The sequence below is a fragment of the Amphiura filiformis genome, chromosome 18, assembly GCF_039555335.1.
Source record: "Amphiura filiformis chromosome 18, Afil_fr2py, whole genome shotgun sequence".
Classification (NCBI taxonomy): domain Eukaryota; kingdom Metazoa; phylum Echinodermata; class Ophiuroidea; order Amphilepidida; family Amphiuridae; genus Amphiura; species Amphiura filiformis.
The window spans coordinates 23,097,462-23,116,059 of NC_092645.1; the positions used below are offsets into that span (position 1 = coordinate 23,097,462).

Genomic DNA, 18,598 nt, shown 5'->3' on the forward strand with positions numbered 1-18,598 from the left:
ATTTGCTCTTAATCAGAGAGAGATATTATCAAATTAAATGCTTGTATATGTTTTGAGCGTACTTGTGGAACATTTTCCAACAAAAGTAAATAACATTTTAAAAACTTATGGACAAAAATTAAAATAAATTGATATTTTTGAAGGGAAAAGGAATTCATTTAGCGAGATCTCTACCGATCTAATGCCAGTTGTTTATTTTATCATATTATTCACGTGAACAAAATTGTATATGGCAGTGTGGAGTGAACACATGTGTTTAGTCGAGTCAAGACAAACTAAATCTACTAGCTGTATTTACAGAGTCACCGAGTTTATTATTACTTATCACGGACATTTCATCATTATAGAGACCATTTTAAAGACATTTTTGGTTTCTTATTGTGACCGAAAGTTGTATATAAAATCGACATCCAGCCCGCAGTCTACTGTAGTAGACCCTTTTCACTTACAATCACTGTTATTTGACCTTTCCCCTCTGACTATGGATACATTGGAAGCGCCATGGTGGAGCGTATCCGACTCGTTCTAGGCGGGGAGCTTTCGGAGTGAACCACCAACGTTAAAGATTAATAGCTGTGGTGTTGGATCAGAATAGGAAAGATGGCGTTTCCCGTGCTTGAACAGAGAGGGAATGACAGATAACAGCTTAACAGTGATGATAAATGAAGAGAGTCTACTACAGTAGACTGCGCCCCACCCTACTCCACTACCCTCACCCTACCGCACTACACCTACATTATGCAGTTACTGTCCGTTTTTCCTATTCAGTGCACACACAGCGGTCCAAATTGATGATTGACCTCTAGCTCACTCATTGTACTGTAGGTATAGGCAATGAACTAGTTAGTGAGCTGGTGTAAAAACCCTTCACCCAATATTAGCCATAGAGACTCACATGTGAATTATAATATTCATCCTTAACATACTACAATTTGAAGTAAAAAATGTCACGGAAAAGCTGTTGTCGAGCTATTTTTCCGAAGAGAGAATTCCAAAATTTCATGGCAGTCGGACGTGTAATTTCAATGGCAAAATTGTGCTTAACAGCTGACCTGTGATAGCTCCAACTTTGAACGGGCACCGTCGGGTGATCGGTTTGATCAATTTTCGCCATAGAAGCTGTAAATAAACTTCAATTATTTCCCTCTATGGTCATCTAAATATTATTAAAATGCAATTTTGGAAAGATTGTTGTCGAGCCCTCCCAAATATGTAGTTCTGACTGCCCGAAAGGGAGCTAAAAAATTATTATAAACTTATTTCCAAACCGTGTTAAGTCCAATACCACATGTTTCTCATTTACTTGTGTGATACAATCACAATTACTCTGACAAGTTTGACATGAGTTGTACCATCAACAAGCCTGGTTAACAATATGCAGACCTTTGTTCTCATTTGGGAAACAAAGGCCACGCCCAGTATTGTTACTGTGCGTTTCCTTTGTAATGATGCATCCAACTGAAATCATGATACCTATTTCACCACAGCCCATTGTAATATCGCACAGGTAAATCAGAATGGAAACAACGAGAAGAGATAAACATGTTTAAAGTTTATACGAGTGGGTATTCATACGTAGTGGTAGATAAGATGATTAAAGACTACACTACAACGTCATATTGTCAATCACATGGCGTCATCAAAAAGGACTATCCCGATTGTGGACAAGATATCATCACAGCATCACCATCTGCTAGTCGACCTTGCGCAAATGTTCCAGGTGAGCGAAAATAGTATAGTGCTGAAGTTAAACTCTTTAATCATATATGAAGTTAATGCAACACATTGGAATTCCTCGTTTCCTTAGAAAAAGGTCGGATAGTAACATGAGTAGGTGTAAGAACAACTTCCACAGCTTTTTTTAATTTATTGTCTTTAAAGATTAAAGAAAACGAGGACACTTCCAACATATCAAGGCATTTATTGTTAGTGTCAGCCTTTGAGTCAAGAGTAAGCAACTTCTTAATCCAATCTGAACTGCCACTGTGACAAATTTTTATTACTATTGAAATAGTAATAAAAATATGCATAAATTAATATGAATAAAATATATAAATATAATTATATTCAAAATAAAATGATACTATTTTTTTTTTCTTAATATCATTCATCATTTATTATTTCCTCTTTCAATCCGTCCTGCTGTAAATTAATAATGTCGGCTTTGAAAGTAGTCCTCATCTGAAATGAAAAATAAGAAGTTAAAAATATAAAATAGTCGATAAGTCAAAAAACACAGATATGAAGAAATGAATCAATCAATACAACAAATCAATCAATCAATCAAGGAAGGACCAACCCACCTACCAGCCTACAAACCGATCGACCGATCGACTGTCCATCCAATCAACCAATATCAAATTTGCTAGTGATTTTTGAATAAAAGCATCTTCAGAGGTATGCGCTACATGTCTCGAAGATAAAACAAATAAACCAATAATTGCCCTGTCTATCTTTAACTGCATGTAAACAGCCACTACCGGGGCGATTTGTGCAGCAACCACGTCAAGATCAAGATCAAGATCTTTACTCAAAAATCACCGTATAAAATTCACCAATTCACCAATTAGTCTGAAATTCTGAAATTGACAATTTTCCCAGTAATGTTCCCGTCGCCGCTGCACTAACCAAATTTAAAAGTTTTGATGCAAACACAAAACATAAATGCCTACTTCGGAATGTTTAAACTTTTGATCCAAACACCAGAAAGAAATACCTACCTCGGAATGTTTAGCCACTTGTTGCGTTTTTCTCACACAAGTATCCATACTTCTGATCACAATGCCTGTCAGACCACTTAAACTGCTTGTTCTGTTCCATCCTCACGCACGATACCTGCTCGTTTCGCCCAACGGAAGACCACGGGGCGTAACTACCAAGTGGAGTACCATCGGAGTAGAAGAGATCACCACCAGGAATTGGTGAATACAAACCCAGCCACACATCCTTGGATTTGATACTGGTAAGCCAGTTCACCAGATTTGTTTGTTCTGTTTGAGATTTGATGTCAGCAAGATGTGCGCCAAAACTTTCGCAGACGCTCTTTCCATATGGCTGAGTGCAGCAGGTCCTTGACTGCTGCGATTCTTCACCCTCCGGTGCAGGTTCGCAGGTCTTATAGTAACCATCACCGATAGGCGTCCATGCCTCATCACAAACTGGATAAATTGGAAAAAAATCGTCGGGGTTATGTTTTTGTTTATTTTTGCCTTGAAACAGGAAATGAAGAAATACCAAAATCATTTGACCCCCGTGTAAACAATCGGATGACAGAAAAATATGCATGAGGTGTACAAACGATGACGAACAACGGTGAAACATGCTTGAATTAAATGAATAATGGTGATAGTACCTGTAAAAAAAATCACTCTAAATATGGCATTTTCAACACTGAAGATGATGTCTTGGGCAATGTGACGGTACATCAAGGGTGTACTTTTTTTTGGCTAATTGACTTTATCAATGAATAGACCTATTATTTGGCCAGATGTGACAGAATTGTCATGGGCCAGTGTTGCCAGTTTAATAGCTTGTTGCCACGTTAAAAAGTTGCGATTTCGGAAAGTATATATTCCTTCAAATTGTATGCCAAAGTTTAATGGATCATAATTCAAGATGACATTCAAAATGGCCGCCAGAATAAGCTATTTCCATTGAAATACGCTATATTAACAGAAACATGATTAATAAAATGTTATCAATGGAATGATTGTTTCTGATCAAAAGAAATAAATTTGTATGAAATTATTTTGTTTCATTCTCATCTTTCGAAGTTAAAAGTGTGTCTTGGGCGGTGTAACGGTACAATCAATCATAGACCTATCATTTTGCCAGCTGTGTCAAAACTGTCATGAACCTGTGTTGCCAGTTTGTTACTGTGTTGCCATATTAAAAATAAGTGTAGTAATTTTGAAGGTAAAAAAACAAACAAACTTGTATGCCTAAGTTTAAAAGATCATTTCTTTTAAAAAAAAGAAGTGAATTTGCTTTCATTTAAGGGGGTACTACACCCCTGGCCAAATGTGTGCCTATTTTTGCATTTTTCTTAAAACTTACAGCGCATTGGTGACAATTACGATATGCATGTTGTAGGGGCAAAGACTACAACTATTGCTCTGAAAATTCAGCAACTCAAGGCAAGTAGTTATTGATTTATTGATCAAATACTGGTTTTCCCTCATTTTTGACTGCAACGCCACAACTGTTGTCGTTGCCGAAATAAAATTTCAAGTGCAGTAGTTGTAGTCCTTACCCCTATAATAAACATATCTTACTTGTCACCAATGCGCTATAATTTTTTAGAAAATTGGACAGGGGTGTAGTACCCCTTTAATATTGTACAGGTAATAGGCACATAGCATATAATGTTCTTTGGTTTACACATGTTTATGATTGATTGTACCGTTACATCGCCCAAGACACCTTTTTAACTTGTAAAGATGATAATGAAATAAAATAATTTCATACAAATTTTCTTGAAGAAATTCATCAGGTTTGTGTGATACAATTAACAGAATGTTCTTCTTGTCAAAACCAATTAATTTTACTGACCTGACAGTTTCGGCCATCTTGGTCGAAGGCCATCATCGGAGTGATGGTACTTGATCCTTCCTTCTGGTTGATTGCTCACCAACAGAGGGCGCACTAGCGCCCAGAAGTGGATCGTATACGTGACTTCTATTTCCTACGGCAGAGAACATTCCTAGAATTTATGGCACTCCCAAAATCCACAAACCCGGTAACAAAGTGAGGCCTATTGTAGACTACACAGGGTCTATTGCTTACCAAACGTCTAGAGCTTTAGCTGACATATTATCGCCTTTAGTAGGAGGAACGGATCATCATGTTAAGAACTCTAAACATCTTGCCGAGGGCTAAGCGGAAGTCATAATAGAGGAGGGTGAGATTTTCAATTCCCACGATGTCGTCTCGCTGTTTACCAACACGCCGATTGATGAATCGTTGAATGTCATTAAAATCAGATTACAACAAGACAAGACTCTCAAAAACAAGACTTTGCTCGCGGTAGACGATGTGATCGACCTACTAAGATTTGTACTCACCACCACCTATTTCTTGTTTCGAGGGAAAATCTACAAACAAAGATTTGGTGCAGCGATGGGGAGCCCGGTGTCCCCGGTGGTCGCGAATTTGTATATGGAGTTTTTAGAGCAACAAGCCATTGCGACAGCCCCATTAGACTGTAAACCACGGCTCTGAAACGGTATGTCGATGACATTTTGGAGATTGTCAACGAAAACCAGGTTGATAATTTAACCACTCATCTGAATCAAACCGACCCTACGGACAATATTAAGTTCACATATGAGAAAGAACATGATGGGTCAATACCGTTTCTCGATACACTTATCGTCCGCAAACCCGATGGTACTGTAAAACTGCTGGTTTACAGAAAAGCAACGCACACAGACCAGTACCTCAACTTCGCTTCGCATCACCCAATACATCATAAGCTAGGTGTGGTCCGCACGCTGTTGGATAGGATGAACTGTGTTGTTACGGAAAAGAAGGATATAGAACAGGAAGAGGACAAAATCAAACGCGCCCTAAAACAATGTGGGTACCCGGAGTGGACGTTTAACCAGGTAAAATGCAAAATGGACAATAAACAGGTGGCAAAACCGAACAAGAGCAAGGACTCCACAGAGAAAAACAAAGGACTGGTCATCATTCCTTATGTTGAGAAATTGTCTGAAACGACCACTCGCATTTTTTAGAAAGCATGGCATCGCCACCGCGGTACGCCCTCATACTACCCTGAGGAAATTGTTAGTCCACCCCAAGGACAAAAGAGACCCCCTTTGTACGACCGATTGCGTGTATGAAATACCTTGCGCCAATTGTGACACTACTTATGTGGGTGAGACAGGTCGTCGTTTTGAAACCAAATTGGGTGAACATAAGAAGGAATCGGACGAAGTAGCAAAAAGTAAAGGTATCTTTACTAGACAAACCAGGAAACAATCTCAAAGCGAACAATCCAAATCAGCAATCGCAGACCACGCAGTTCAGCATAATCATGTTATCAACTGGGACGGCGCCAAAATCCTCGACAAAGAATGTGATTCGGGGGCACGCCGCATCAAAGAATCCATGTGGATAAGAAAGAGAGCTCCAAACACCATGAACAGAGATGAGGGGCCCATTTTCTCAGTCACGTATACGATCCACTTCTGGGCGCTAGTGCGCCCTCTGTTGGTGACCAATCAACCAGAAGGAAGGATCAAGTACCATCACTCCGATGATGGCCTTCGACCAAGATGGCCGAAACTGTCAGGTCAGTAAAATTAATTGGTTTTGACAAGAAGAACATTCTGTTAATTCATACAAATTTATTTCTTTTGATCAGAAACAATAATTTCATTGGTAACATTTTATTAATCTTTTTTTTTTGATAAATGATCCATTAAACTTTAGCATACAATTTGAAGGAATTTATACTCATCCAGTGGCTCTCATCCAGTGTCATTATGACTATGCTTGTAGTTCCTGGTATCCTGCTTTAAACAAACAAACAAAACAAAAACTCCAAATTGCCCAAAATAAAATCATCAGAAATGTGCTTAATCTGTCCCCTAGGTCTCACATTGGTGCTAGTGAATTCCAGGAGGTAAACTGGTTCCCGACCCAGTACAGGGTTTCCCAGATTATGGCAAATCATATGTTTAGGATCCTGAATGGTAAAAGTCCTACTTATTTTCTTGAAGGTATTACTAAGTCTAGAAATGTACACAAACATTCAACCAGGTCAGGAACATATGCTTTATTCAACATGTTCAAGCCTCGTATGGGCACCCATGGGCAAAAAACTTTTGTTTATAATGCAATAAATGTGTGGAACTCGCTCCCAAATTCTGTGCAATCCCAGCTATGCCAAGACATTTTCAGGAAAGAGGTCAAACATCACTTTTTTAAGGAAATCTCAAATAATGAACGTGCAATATTTATCTTTTTAACTAAGGCTGGACCTGATGCATGTTTTTGCAACATTAATATATTGTTTGTTTTTAATATTTTTTATATTTTTTTTTCAAAATTTGTAGGTAATGATAACAGTATTTGTAATATTGTATGTTTTATGCTTGCTGAACAGTTTAAATTTAGGATGGTACTACAATTTATTCTTGTACCTTTAAGTCTAAGGCTCATCAAGGACCACAGTGGAAATAGGTGTGCTTTAAAATGTATTCTTTTCCGTGTTTTTTATCCTTGGTTTAAATCCTAAATAAAATGAAATGAAATGATACTTTCCAAAATCGTAACTTTTTAACGAGGCAACAAGCTATTAAACTGGCAACACTGGCCCATGACAATTCTGTCACATCTGGCAAAATAATAGGTCTATTCATTGATAAAGTCATTTAGCCAGAAAAAAGTACACCCTTGATGTACCGTTACATTGCCCAAGACACCATTTTCAGTGTTGAAAAGTACAAAAACGAGTAAAAACCGGCACCTGACATCGAAAAACATTTTCTGACCAAACCAGAGGATCTATACCTGCCAAATGTCACTTTTGGAACTATTTGAAGACTCTGCAAGGTGTGAATGATGTTAGCACAGGACACGGTAGGGTTTTAGATAAGTTTATGAAATCGGCATATCCACCAAACTGCACTGTCATGCATGTCATATGACTGTTGCCTTGGACCACTTGCATTTCACTGCAGGCTTGCAGCTTAAAATCTAATCTTATCTAACTTGGAACGAGTACGTAATTTCATGAGAAATGAGAAGTGCAGATTAGTAAATTATTTTAGTGAAATGTATTTTATGCGTTCTACAGTTACGATGGATTTTGAGACTTCGAAGCGCTACGAATCGTCATAAATTTTGGTGAAATGGATCCCAATTGACGTAAACGTTACGGAAACTTATGGAATTCCGAAAGTAGGGCCAAAAAATTCCGGAAACAGGAGCATTTTTTTTGTTGCTCTAGGCATGTAAGATCAGTCGATTTTGACCCCCCCCCCGCCAAAAAAAAAAAAAAAAAAAAAAAATTGCAGGTAATAATGACACACACACAATTCTACAACAACATCTTTTGCACAGAGTTCAATGGGATTTGAAAAGTAAAGTGGCAGTTGAAACTCTAGTGATAACACTTTTACAGTGCATGATGGGGCTTCCTTAAATCATTCTCTGGAAAGGCATACTGTCTATGAATTTTTTTTTAAATATACTAACCGGAGCATGTTATCCCATCTCCAGTATAACCGTCATTGCATGCGCATGTGAAGGAACCATCGCTGTAGGAACACACAGCATTTACGTCACAGTTATCACCTCTCAAACCACATTCATCATCATCTATACAGAAATGTATAAAATAAGATTTTTTTTTAATAATTAGCGGTTTATGGTTTATTAAAAAAAATGATTTATGATTTATATGCTATGCAATCTGGTTAACAATGCTCATGGTACAGAACTTATAGAGTCAATGTCGACATAACGAGATGATTTCTCCTGAAATCCTGATGATAAGCCCAGTGAGAACATGGTTATTAAATTAAAACACCAATGTGTTTATTCCCATCATCATTAATTAGTCCCTTCTTACAGGTGTTTCATCTATAGTCTCAAACAAACATTTTATTGTATGGCCCTTTTTCATTCTTAATCCCAATGATTTGAACATCTCCGACTTGTGTGGATCTTCAGTTCATATGAATAACAGACTGCATTGTTATTCATTAAATTATTGCATAGAGAAAATAATCTTGGCGAATGGCAAGTACTCATAATCTGCTTAGGAACATAGAGACAACGTAAACATAACGATATTGTTTTCAAATATATTTGTAATCACAATGGTGTATGAATGAATGAATCTTTATTTCCATAATAAAAAACAACAAAATACAAAGAAATTCAACATCGAAAAAATAAAACAAGACAATTATGGAGGAGATGATTGAAAGGCCAATAAGGCCAGCATTGACCATCCCCTTACAGAACTAAATTAATACAACAACAAACAAACAGAGTATATTAAGCCTATCACACAAGAACAAAAACGGGGCTCCAAGAACTAGTTGTAAAATGAGATTAGCTGTGTTTTATTTATATTTGTTTCGAAAATGTTTTATTGAGTTTGCTACTTTAAGGTTATAGTCGTTCAGGGAATTCCATAACAGTGGGCCGGTAGTCCTGATTGAATGATCAGTGAATACTTTCTTGTTTCTTGTTTGATTATACCAATTACTGTGTATTGCGTGATAGCTATGAATATCGGATCGTTTTAGAAAGCAACTATCAAATGAACATGGTAGTTGTTTAATAGAATATTTATACATGTATACACCTAGTTCTAGTTTGAATCTATCATAAACATTGAGCATATTGAATTTATGTATTTATTGTTCTGCACGATTTGGGCAATGTATTTGACACATATTCATATCCTCATGAATATACGCGATGCGCAGATGATGATTTAAGGAAGCCCCATCATGCACTGCAAACGTGTTATCACTAGAGTTTCAACTGCCACTTTACTTTTCAAATCCCATTGAATTATGTGCAAAAGATGTTGTTTAAGAATTGTGCGTGTGTCATTATTACTTGGTCGATTTCAGAACAAAAGTGATGTATGCATAAAGGATAATTCACACCTTCTGTAGGTAACATAAAATGTGAAATCGACTAGAATTTTGAATGCGTTTTTATTGTAAACATATCAGTCCGAATTCAAATTTAACCATGCCCGTCAATGCAATGTGCGAGCAGTGGTGTCATGTTCACTCACACAGCTGTGTCAACCGCAAGTCAACACAGTGGCGTGGTGGGAATTGCTTAAATCATCCTCTGCGCGATGCGTGTGATTTAGACAACAATAACCGCAGGCTATCTTTTTTGAAGTAATTGCGAGAAAAGGGAGCGCAAGGTCCCCATGAAAAATTCCGAGGCCTAACACAAATCCCGACGATTTCACGTAATGACCGTAGAACAGATGGTGCAAAGTTATTATTGTCATTCATTACCGTCATTTTACAAATGTGTACATCCATATCAAAACGATGCACTTGTCGGCTGCTACATATGTGTCTCATTTCACAAAACAGCTAGGAATAAATACCAGACTTTTAAATCATTGCCTGAACTTTATATTTCAATTTACATTTGTTTCCAATTATTATTTACATGTGTTTTCTTATACTACTGGAAATTTCATAAATCTCAATCAAAATAAATTTGTATTATGACAGCTAGTAAACTTGCTGTCATAGAGTACAGACACAGCTTATTTTGCTCTGAGCTTGTTGTCGTGTTTGCTACCGAGTTCTATTTGAACTTGCCTTCAGTTTTTGACTTGAATTTGTTTTAACTACAGCATGTAGTTTTCGCTGTTTGATGTTATATTTTGTTGTCTGTCCCTGAAGAAGAGCAGTTTATCTGCTCGAAACGTCGGTTTTTATTGTTGTTGTCTGCTTATGTGCACAGTGATGTTATTCATTGTACACTTTTGTACTGTTTTCCTGACACTTCTGTGGGCTAATTGGTAATTTTTAGCCATCGAACTTTGCATGTTCCTACATTGCTTGTTTGGTTCTTTATATATGCTTATGTGCATAGTGATTTTCATCACTTGTTCCAGTGCACTTTTGTATTCCTTGTTTTTGTGATCCGTGTTGTTTTTGCAGGTTGAACACTTCTGTGGGCCTTGGAATTGGTAATTTTGGCTATCGAACTTTACCTACTTCTATGCCTACTTTTGTTGTTGTTTTTGCCCCCATTTGCATACTGTCTAGTCTGTATTTTGTGTCCCCACATCAAGTTGGTATACAAACTTATTTGATATCACCTAAATATTTAGGTCTTTTGGCAAACTTTATATATCTTTAATACGAAAGGTCAACATTCTCAATTGATGGTCGGCTTTTCCTTCCAGCTACATGCACTTTAAGTACATATCATTAGATTTATCAGAAAGACATTCCTCGTGTTCAGAATGCAATTTGGCGTGTCTGATGTACTCTCAGGTCCAACAAAATACTGTGCAAAACTTCACGATTTACAGCCCCACCCGCAACTTTATCAACAGTGAGATTTGGAATCAAGAGAAAGCAGGCCTATATATTTCTCATAACGCCAACCGAAAAGTTTGGCATGCGATGATTTGTTTACGGTGTAAATGGTTTAGATGGTATGAAAAATAAGTGGTAACAGTGCGGTCATTGTGATACATATTAATTTCATTTGAATATTCAAACCGCTGTAACAAATCAATTAAAACACTTGGAATAAGATACGCCTGACTTGATTTGCTGGGTATTACTCCCAGCCTTAGTTACAGTGGCATACCTACATAAAATCACCTTTGATGCGATAAAAAGGTTTGCTTTCGTACCTTGTGCCAATGTCGTCGATTCACGAAAAGTTGTATCTTTTACACTTGTTTGGTAGAAAGTCGTCTCAGTTGTTCCCTCAGAACTTGTTCCTTTAGATGCAGTTTGTTCCGAGGTTGTGTCAGAAGTTGATTTCTTCAAATAACTTCCTTCAGAGTTCTACCCTCTATAGCAGTAGTTGCCTCTGAAGTAGGTTTCTCAAAAGTGCTTTCCTTAACAGTTGTTCCTTAGAAGTTGTACCCTCTGAAGTTGTTTCTTCTATTATAATAATAGGATAATCATCAAAGAAAATCAACGATAGCGTATAACAAAATATCTCGTTTGTAACTTTGTGAACCTTTTTGTATTGACGTTTTCACATATGTTTGTTCCCATCATCGCATTTCATAAATGAGTCCCTCCGTACTGGTGGTTTCTCCCAAAGTCAACATTTTATTGTAACACGGTTTTGGTGGGGTTTTTTAATCTACTCTAATCCCAATGATTTGAAAATGTTCAGAGACCTTTGTGCATCTTCAGGTCATATGATGAAAATATTGTAAAGTTATTGAATTATTTCTTTTATAGAGAGAAATAATCAGTTACTATCTGCTCATCAGAAGGCACAGAAACTGCGTTTACTATTATAGAGTAAACGTCAACATAATGAGAATGTTATTTCCAAATGTATTTCAAAGTGCATTTCCTTTTCTGCTCGATTAGAGTAGTGCATTTGACAAAACATAACCCTACCAAGTTGATCATTAATAGTTTACAAACCGTACTTGGGATACTGGATAAAAGGAACTGTCTGATAGGACAAATGTGTATATTGTAAATGCTTGTTTAGATCCCTAAGCATAATTTGATCTGCCACGGACTCTCGGAGTTTTGTAAGATCTGTCGGCTTGTCGTACCACATGTATATGAATAGGAACATCCTTAAACCAAAATGACGACAATACAGAGTTTCTGTAGTCACTTCTTCAAAACCTGACGCGTATAATCTGGAATTCACTCTCAAAATAATAATAAGAACATTAGGAACTATCTTTGATATCTCTCTTATAATGTCAATAAAAGTCCGACAAAATATGTGCATACTTTTTCAATGTGAAAATAGGTTCTTACCATTGCAATTCAAGTTGTAATGGTTCCTTATCTTCTCTTCGCCGTCTCCAAACCACGGAATATCCACGTACTTCTTGTACTCAGATTCAAACGCCAGTCCAGTAGTGTCTACATTGAATCCTCCAAGTCGGATGCTTGTACAACTGCATGGATCTTTATCGGACAAAAACCATCGCCAAACATTTTTTTTATCTCTCTCTTGGCCAACTTCACAGACGTGTGCTCGAACATGAATCCAGTTTTCTGAAAATTAAATTTTATTGGGCTTTTTTATGTTCTTAAATTTTCTTCCTGAAAAGTACCGGATATCGTTTTCCGCTATTGGCAAGCTTTCTTAACCCAAGGGGGAAAATAAAACAAAGCAAAACAATCGATTTATACTGCACACAAAAAAGTATCAGCACACTTAAGGCACTTTTTGAGGTTCATATCAGAAATGCTGCTACTCTTGAATCATTCAAAACTATGCTCAAGACATATATTTTCCATAATGTTGTTTTCTGTATTTGATCATGTTTGCTGTTCTTTTTAATTGCGCTTTGTAGCCACAGGAAAGGGCGCATTATAAATTATGTTAGTTAAGTTAAGTTAGTTAAATAAGAGCTTAAATGACTTGGGCTGAAGTACATCCAGGTGGTCGAGGTGAGGTCCAGCGGTTTTGATTTTTGTTCTTATAAAAATATTCAAACAAAAATTACATTGAGTTGAAACTTTTAAGATTCTAATGGTGATTTTTAGTCATATTTAGCCAACAATTCGGTTTAGGTAAAATCGCGTGCAAAGTTTCCAACTTTACAAGGTCGCATTTACATTGAGAATGTTTATACTTGAAACATTCATCACTGAATGGACGAGATATTTTAAAAGTAGCAAATAGAACAGTATAATTATGAGGTTTAGTATATAACTCCGTAGGCTACCCCCCTCCCAACAAAGGGAGTAACAAGCAATACTTCAATAGGGTTAAGTCGATTGTGTGATTATTTGCTTTCTATTTTTGCTTATAATATTTCAAATTAAAAAATACCTGCACTCAGTTGACGAAAAGCGTCTTTTGATATAGATATTATATTTTTTATTAAGCCGATTGTATATATGATAAATAATTCATTCTCAACTAAAAGCATCATTATGCTACATTTTGTATTGCTGCAAATGATGAATTATTTGCCAGCTTAATGGTTATACCAATATCAAAGTGGTTTTTCATTGTTCAAAAACATAATAACGAGCTACTACATTATTAGTAGGCCCTAGATACGTTAACATTAACTCCCTCTAATTATTATTACTATTGACACGGAGACAAGTGTTATTATCTATAAACAAAACTTTCTCATATTTAATTTACCACATAGTTTGACTTTATTTGAATATTAATTCGGAATGATTTCCAAACCTCTTTCTTAAAGAGAAGATGATAGAGGGCGGTTATTGAACTGAAGGCCTATAGATAATAACATCACTGCTCTTCTCCATCTGACTCACTAGCTCAGTTGGTAGAGCATCGGTCCGGTGATCCGAAGGTCCCAGGTTCAAATCCTGCATGGTCAGTGAAATTTTTCACTGGCTGTCATTATGTATGTGTTGACTTGTGTTAAAAAAACCTTTCTCATTACTATTGATACGCTATTCTCAGCGAGCGATTTACTTCTGACAAATGAACTGGATCATGTTTTTTTTTTTTTTTTTTGAAACACGGAGCATCCCATTGGAATATTATACCGTTGGAAGTTAAAAAAAAAAAGGATTTTGTGCGTGGTATGTTACATTCAATACATTTCAATAAACTTGATAAAAGGATACCAGAAACAAAGCTTCTTTGGATTTCAGACAAATGCAGCACTATTTGATTTGATTTGATTCCAAAATAGTAAAAGGGTCATTACTCCAAAACATTTCTTATTCCGAAGGGACATTAAGTGGATTTCGGTAACGACTTGTAAGACATACTGCTCGCATACGTTTCTTGTACCCTGTGTCATCTCCTCCTATAGTCAATGTGACCCGATCAAACAAAAGATGACCAATAAACCCGGCTATTAAAGTTATAGTTGAAACATTGGTGATTTAAAAAATAGGGATTTATAATGACAAAAGAATTCGTCGGCTGTATTCCATAGTGGCGTATAGTGATTTTTGGTCATTTTTTGAAAATTGGCACATATGTTTTTAATGATGTTCTCTTTCATTTTTTCTAAGTCTCATCAGTCATAATTAGCTAATTAATTAGTAATTAATTAATTAAATGTGGCGTATAGTTACAAAGTGACATTTTTGTATTCCATAGTGGCGTATCGACCATACGCCACTTTTTATACATTTTATAATTATGAAATATCGGCAAAAATGAAAAACATCGTATGTCATAGTGGCGTACGCGTATCGGACCTATACGCCACTATGGAATACGAACGACGAAAAATAACGCCATAGGGATTACACGGCGACCGGGGTGGCGTACGGTTAACGTAAGGTTAGGGTATTGCGTTTTGTTCGTTTTCCATAGTGACGTATAGTTTTATTGTCAGTTTGCCAGCAATAGTATGTATTTATTTCTTTTGAAAAATATATAACAATAAAATCTATTTAGTTTACTACAGAAATTTCACATCATTTACAAAATATAATGAATGTCTGAACTCGATTTTAAATTGGCATTTCTTCAAACCCGATTTTCTCGAAAAGTTGTTTATTCGCGGCGCCCCACTATACGCCACTATGGAATACGGACGACGAATTGTTATGACACAAAAATACAGTTACAGTCATGGTATAAATGAAGCTTTTAAACTGAAGCTTTTAATGCATCTGCTTAACTCGTTTTTAATTGCTTCAGATACAATCGCTTTTATTACTGCTTCAATGTGTTCAATTAGAGTAATACATTTTGACATGTCGGTTGTCATTACCCCGGGCCATTACCAACGGCTTTCTTTTGTTATCCTGGAAAGATCCCTAGCGACGAGATGATTATAACAGGGTGTCAATCAATTTAACCGAATTTAGCAGCGACACAGAAGCGATTATTTTGTACTGAATGAATTGGGCTCGGTTTCTTTACCAATCATAAAGAAACGATGTATCTGGTCATATCGCAATCGCCAAACTATAACGACAAAAGTATGACCCGTAGTCATGATAGTTAGGTACAATCACTTAAAATATTGATGTTAATTGCATTTCTACGTGATGCTGATATGGAATTAGGCCAAAACCGAGTAAAATGTTCAATATCGTACTGCAATTCCATTCCAAGATTAGGGAATTTGCACATTCAAAAGTTTTTGATCCCAATTTGCAAACCTTATATTGTAGTCTAGATAAATGTTACGAGCGCAGCGAGCAGGAAAATTTCATATTTAAGCGTTTCGGTACTGCTTTCTTAAGGTAACCCAGACAAGGCATTTTTAGATTATTCTTTTATAAAATAATTTGTAATTTCAGCTTTAATTTGCTTTTATGTGATCCCAATCGGACGTTTGGTTCCAAATCTGTGGGCGTTCAAATATAATTAGGCGACGCAAAAAATGTGATCCTCTTGGTTTTTGCCCATGTAAACGCATGTATTGTATTTCTTATGTATTATATTGTTTTTACCCTGCGATATTTAATGTTTTAACAGTAAGAATTAATAAAACAGATTATATCATTAGGAAAGTTTGATTTGTTAGTGGTTTGGGCTAAAATAATAAATAAGTGAATAAAATATTGATTCAACGGCTCGAAATTTGCATAATTACCGCAACAAATTTAAAAAAAACCAATGTTTCTAGACTTTAAATACAATTTGCGCTAGATATCTTTTTTCAAAGGCAACATCTTTTTTTTCAATACAAATTAGCTGAAATTCAACAGGGATCACGGAAAGACCTTTTCTGAGACATTTACAGAAGTAATTTTAAAAATCCTTTTTATTTTGCGAAAAATAGGCAATTACACCCGAAATAATGCTAAAAAATCGCACATTGGAATTTTCAAGGTCGTTCACCCTCGAAATTATTTTTTTTGCTTATTTTCTTTCTGTAACTTTCAAGATCATGTCTTTAGCTATCCATTCTTTCAATTTTTAGAAAAAAAATTAGATTAAGGAAGTGAAAATCTGCGCGCAAACTATATCCTTTCAAAATCCAATCTGGTCGCCGTTTCAATGGTTACCAACATGTGCGGACCAATTTGGCGTGGTTTTGGAAGTCAATTAACTAAGGTAATATGCTGACCAAATATAAAAGCGTTGGGTTAAATATTACAGAAAATCACTCTGATCTCGCCTGGGTTACCTTAAGCCTTTTTTAAACAAGTTATTGTGGCAAATAAGTTATGTGTGCTATATTTGTTTTTTACTTGTGTTGTGCCTCTGCGTAATCACTTTTTATGTAACTAAAATGCATGTAAAAAGACTCAGCGCATAGGGCTACGCGCTAAGATGGCTTTCACATACTAATGAGAGACACATTTTATTTTTTCTTGGCCTTCTTATAACCAATGTGGGATGTATTCCTGAATGCTTCAATAAAACAATAATAAACAAAATGTTGAGGTGGGTGTGAAGTAGTGAATATAGATTACTTACCTGGCAGAATGCAAAGCAGTTGTAACATTAGTACAACGTTGTACCGATTCATCAAGTGGGACACCCACATGATTAACGAGCTGAGAAAAAAAGAATGTGAATCCGTAACGGTAGCCGTGTACTTTTTTATTTCCAAACAGTAATAATAATTATAAACAATTTACAGCATCAGCAGCAACCGAAGTAAAACAAAATATCAAAAAATCCATCACTACAACGCTCGTTATTATGTCTTTCAAACAATGAAAAGCTACTTTGATCTTGGCATAACTTCACTGTTAATTTGAAATAAATGCTGATCTTATGTATTAATGCTATATCAAACATTGATGTTAACATGTATAGGCCTAACACTTAAAAAATAGACTTGCCCTATAGGAATATTAATCTCCATATTAGTTTGGATTGTGAATTGTGAGTTAAAAGTTTAATTATATAATATGAGAATATACGGCGAATATCCAACAACCTTAATCAACGTTAAAAATTGATTAATTAGTATTCTGACAACAAATTTAATAATAACATTAAAAAGTATGATAGTGTATAAGTAATAGTTTCATCTATGAACGAAATTCGAAAATACGACGCAAATTACAGAACTTACTTTTATCTAAGACTTGTTCCATGTAAATTGGTTTCTTGTCCTTCCTGCAAATTCAGACAAACTGGGGTTTGGTCGTCAAACACAACCAAAATGACGCTATTAACATGATAACACAATGAGCCGTTGCTACCGATTACACTTACGCATGCGTGGAACATTTTATGATCAGACTTGGCTTTATTAGTGATAAAAAGGTAGGCCATAAAGAAACGTAGCTCTTTACTCATCATTTAAAATTAGCATTCATTAAGCTGTTATATCGGGGGAATAGTATACAAAATACAATATGTCTAGAGGAGAATTTGTGAAAACTACTGTCGCTCAGTGTTGGCTGATTTTTACTATTTCCCTCCGCTGGCGTATTTGGAATTGGTCAAAATCAGCCAACATATCGGGACTAATAGTTTTCACTCAAAACATGTCGTATTCTGTCGGTCCGTGGCACGTCACTTCCGGTTGATGATGCGACTCACGGTCGAGTGAAAACAAGTCCCTGATTCGATGTTTGTTGATGATTTCTGTCATTGGTGTTATGTAAATTTCGATCGCAAATAGTCAGTGGAATCAAACAACCGTTTCTAAGTCTTCAGAGTGGAAGAAACTTACTTGATATACCCAGGGGGGGCCGGCCAAGATTGGCTGAATTTTGACGTTGTCATTGGTTTTACACGTAAACACAAAAATGTCTCAAATTATTCCAAAACTGTACGTATGTTATTAAGCACTATTTTATCAGTCTAAATCCGTTGAGGTTCGCCAGTGAACCTCATTGTAAGTACTGTTTTTTTTAATGTTTTGTATGAATAACGCACGGTATGTTTATGATATATACCTAAAATTTCAACCATTGTGTATCACGGTTCGCTTGGTCTAATGGTAACGGGTCTCGCCTGCGGTGCATAGGGTCCCGAGATCGAGTCCCGCTCATTCCCGGCT

General features: G+C 36.2%; 2 protein-coding genes across 2 annotated transcripts in view; both read right to left on the reverse strand.

Annotated features, from left to right (window-relative positions):
* Nucleotides 1-2,109: 2,109 nt before the first annotated feature.
* Nucleotides 2,110-18,598, reverse strand: part of LOC140139044 (uncharacterized) — a 59,650-nt gene continuing 43,161 nt past the window's right edge. The window contains exons 5-6 of the mRNA XM_072160826.1: nt 2,721-3,158; nt 2,110-2,181 (exon numbers count right to left, since the gene is read on the reverse strand). Coding sequence (XP_072016927.1) covers nt 2,731-3,158 — 428 coding nt within the window. The 3' untranslated portion in view covers nt 2,110-2,181; nt 2,721-2,730. The remainder of the gene's footprint in view (nt 2,182-2,720; nt 3,159-18,598) is intronic.
* On the reverse strand, nt 8,209-17,767 carry LOC140139409 (uncharacterized). The gene is made up of 5 exons (XM_072161172.1): nt 17,663-17,767; nt 17,056-17,135; nt 12,483-12,725; nt 11,375-11,630; nt 8,209-8,331 (listed from the first exon to the last, which is right to left on the reverse strand). Exons 2-4 carry the CDS (start codon nt 17,123-17,125, stop codon nt 11,539-11,541), a joined length of 405 nt encoding a protein of 134 aa, XP_072017273.1. The 5' UTR covers nt 17,126-17,135; nt 17,663-17,767; the 3' UTR covers nt 8,209-8,331; nt 11,375-11,538.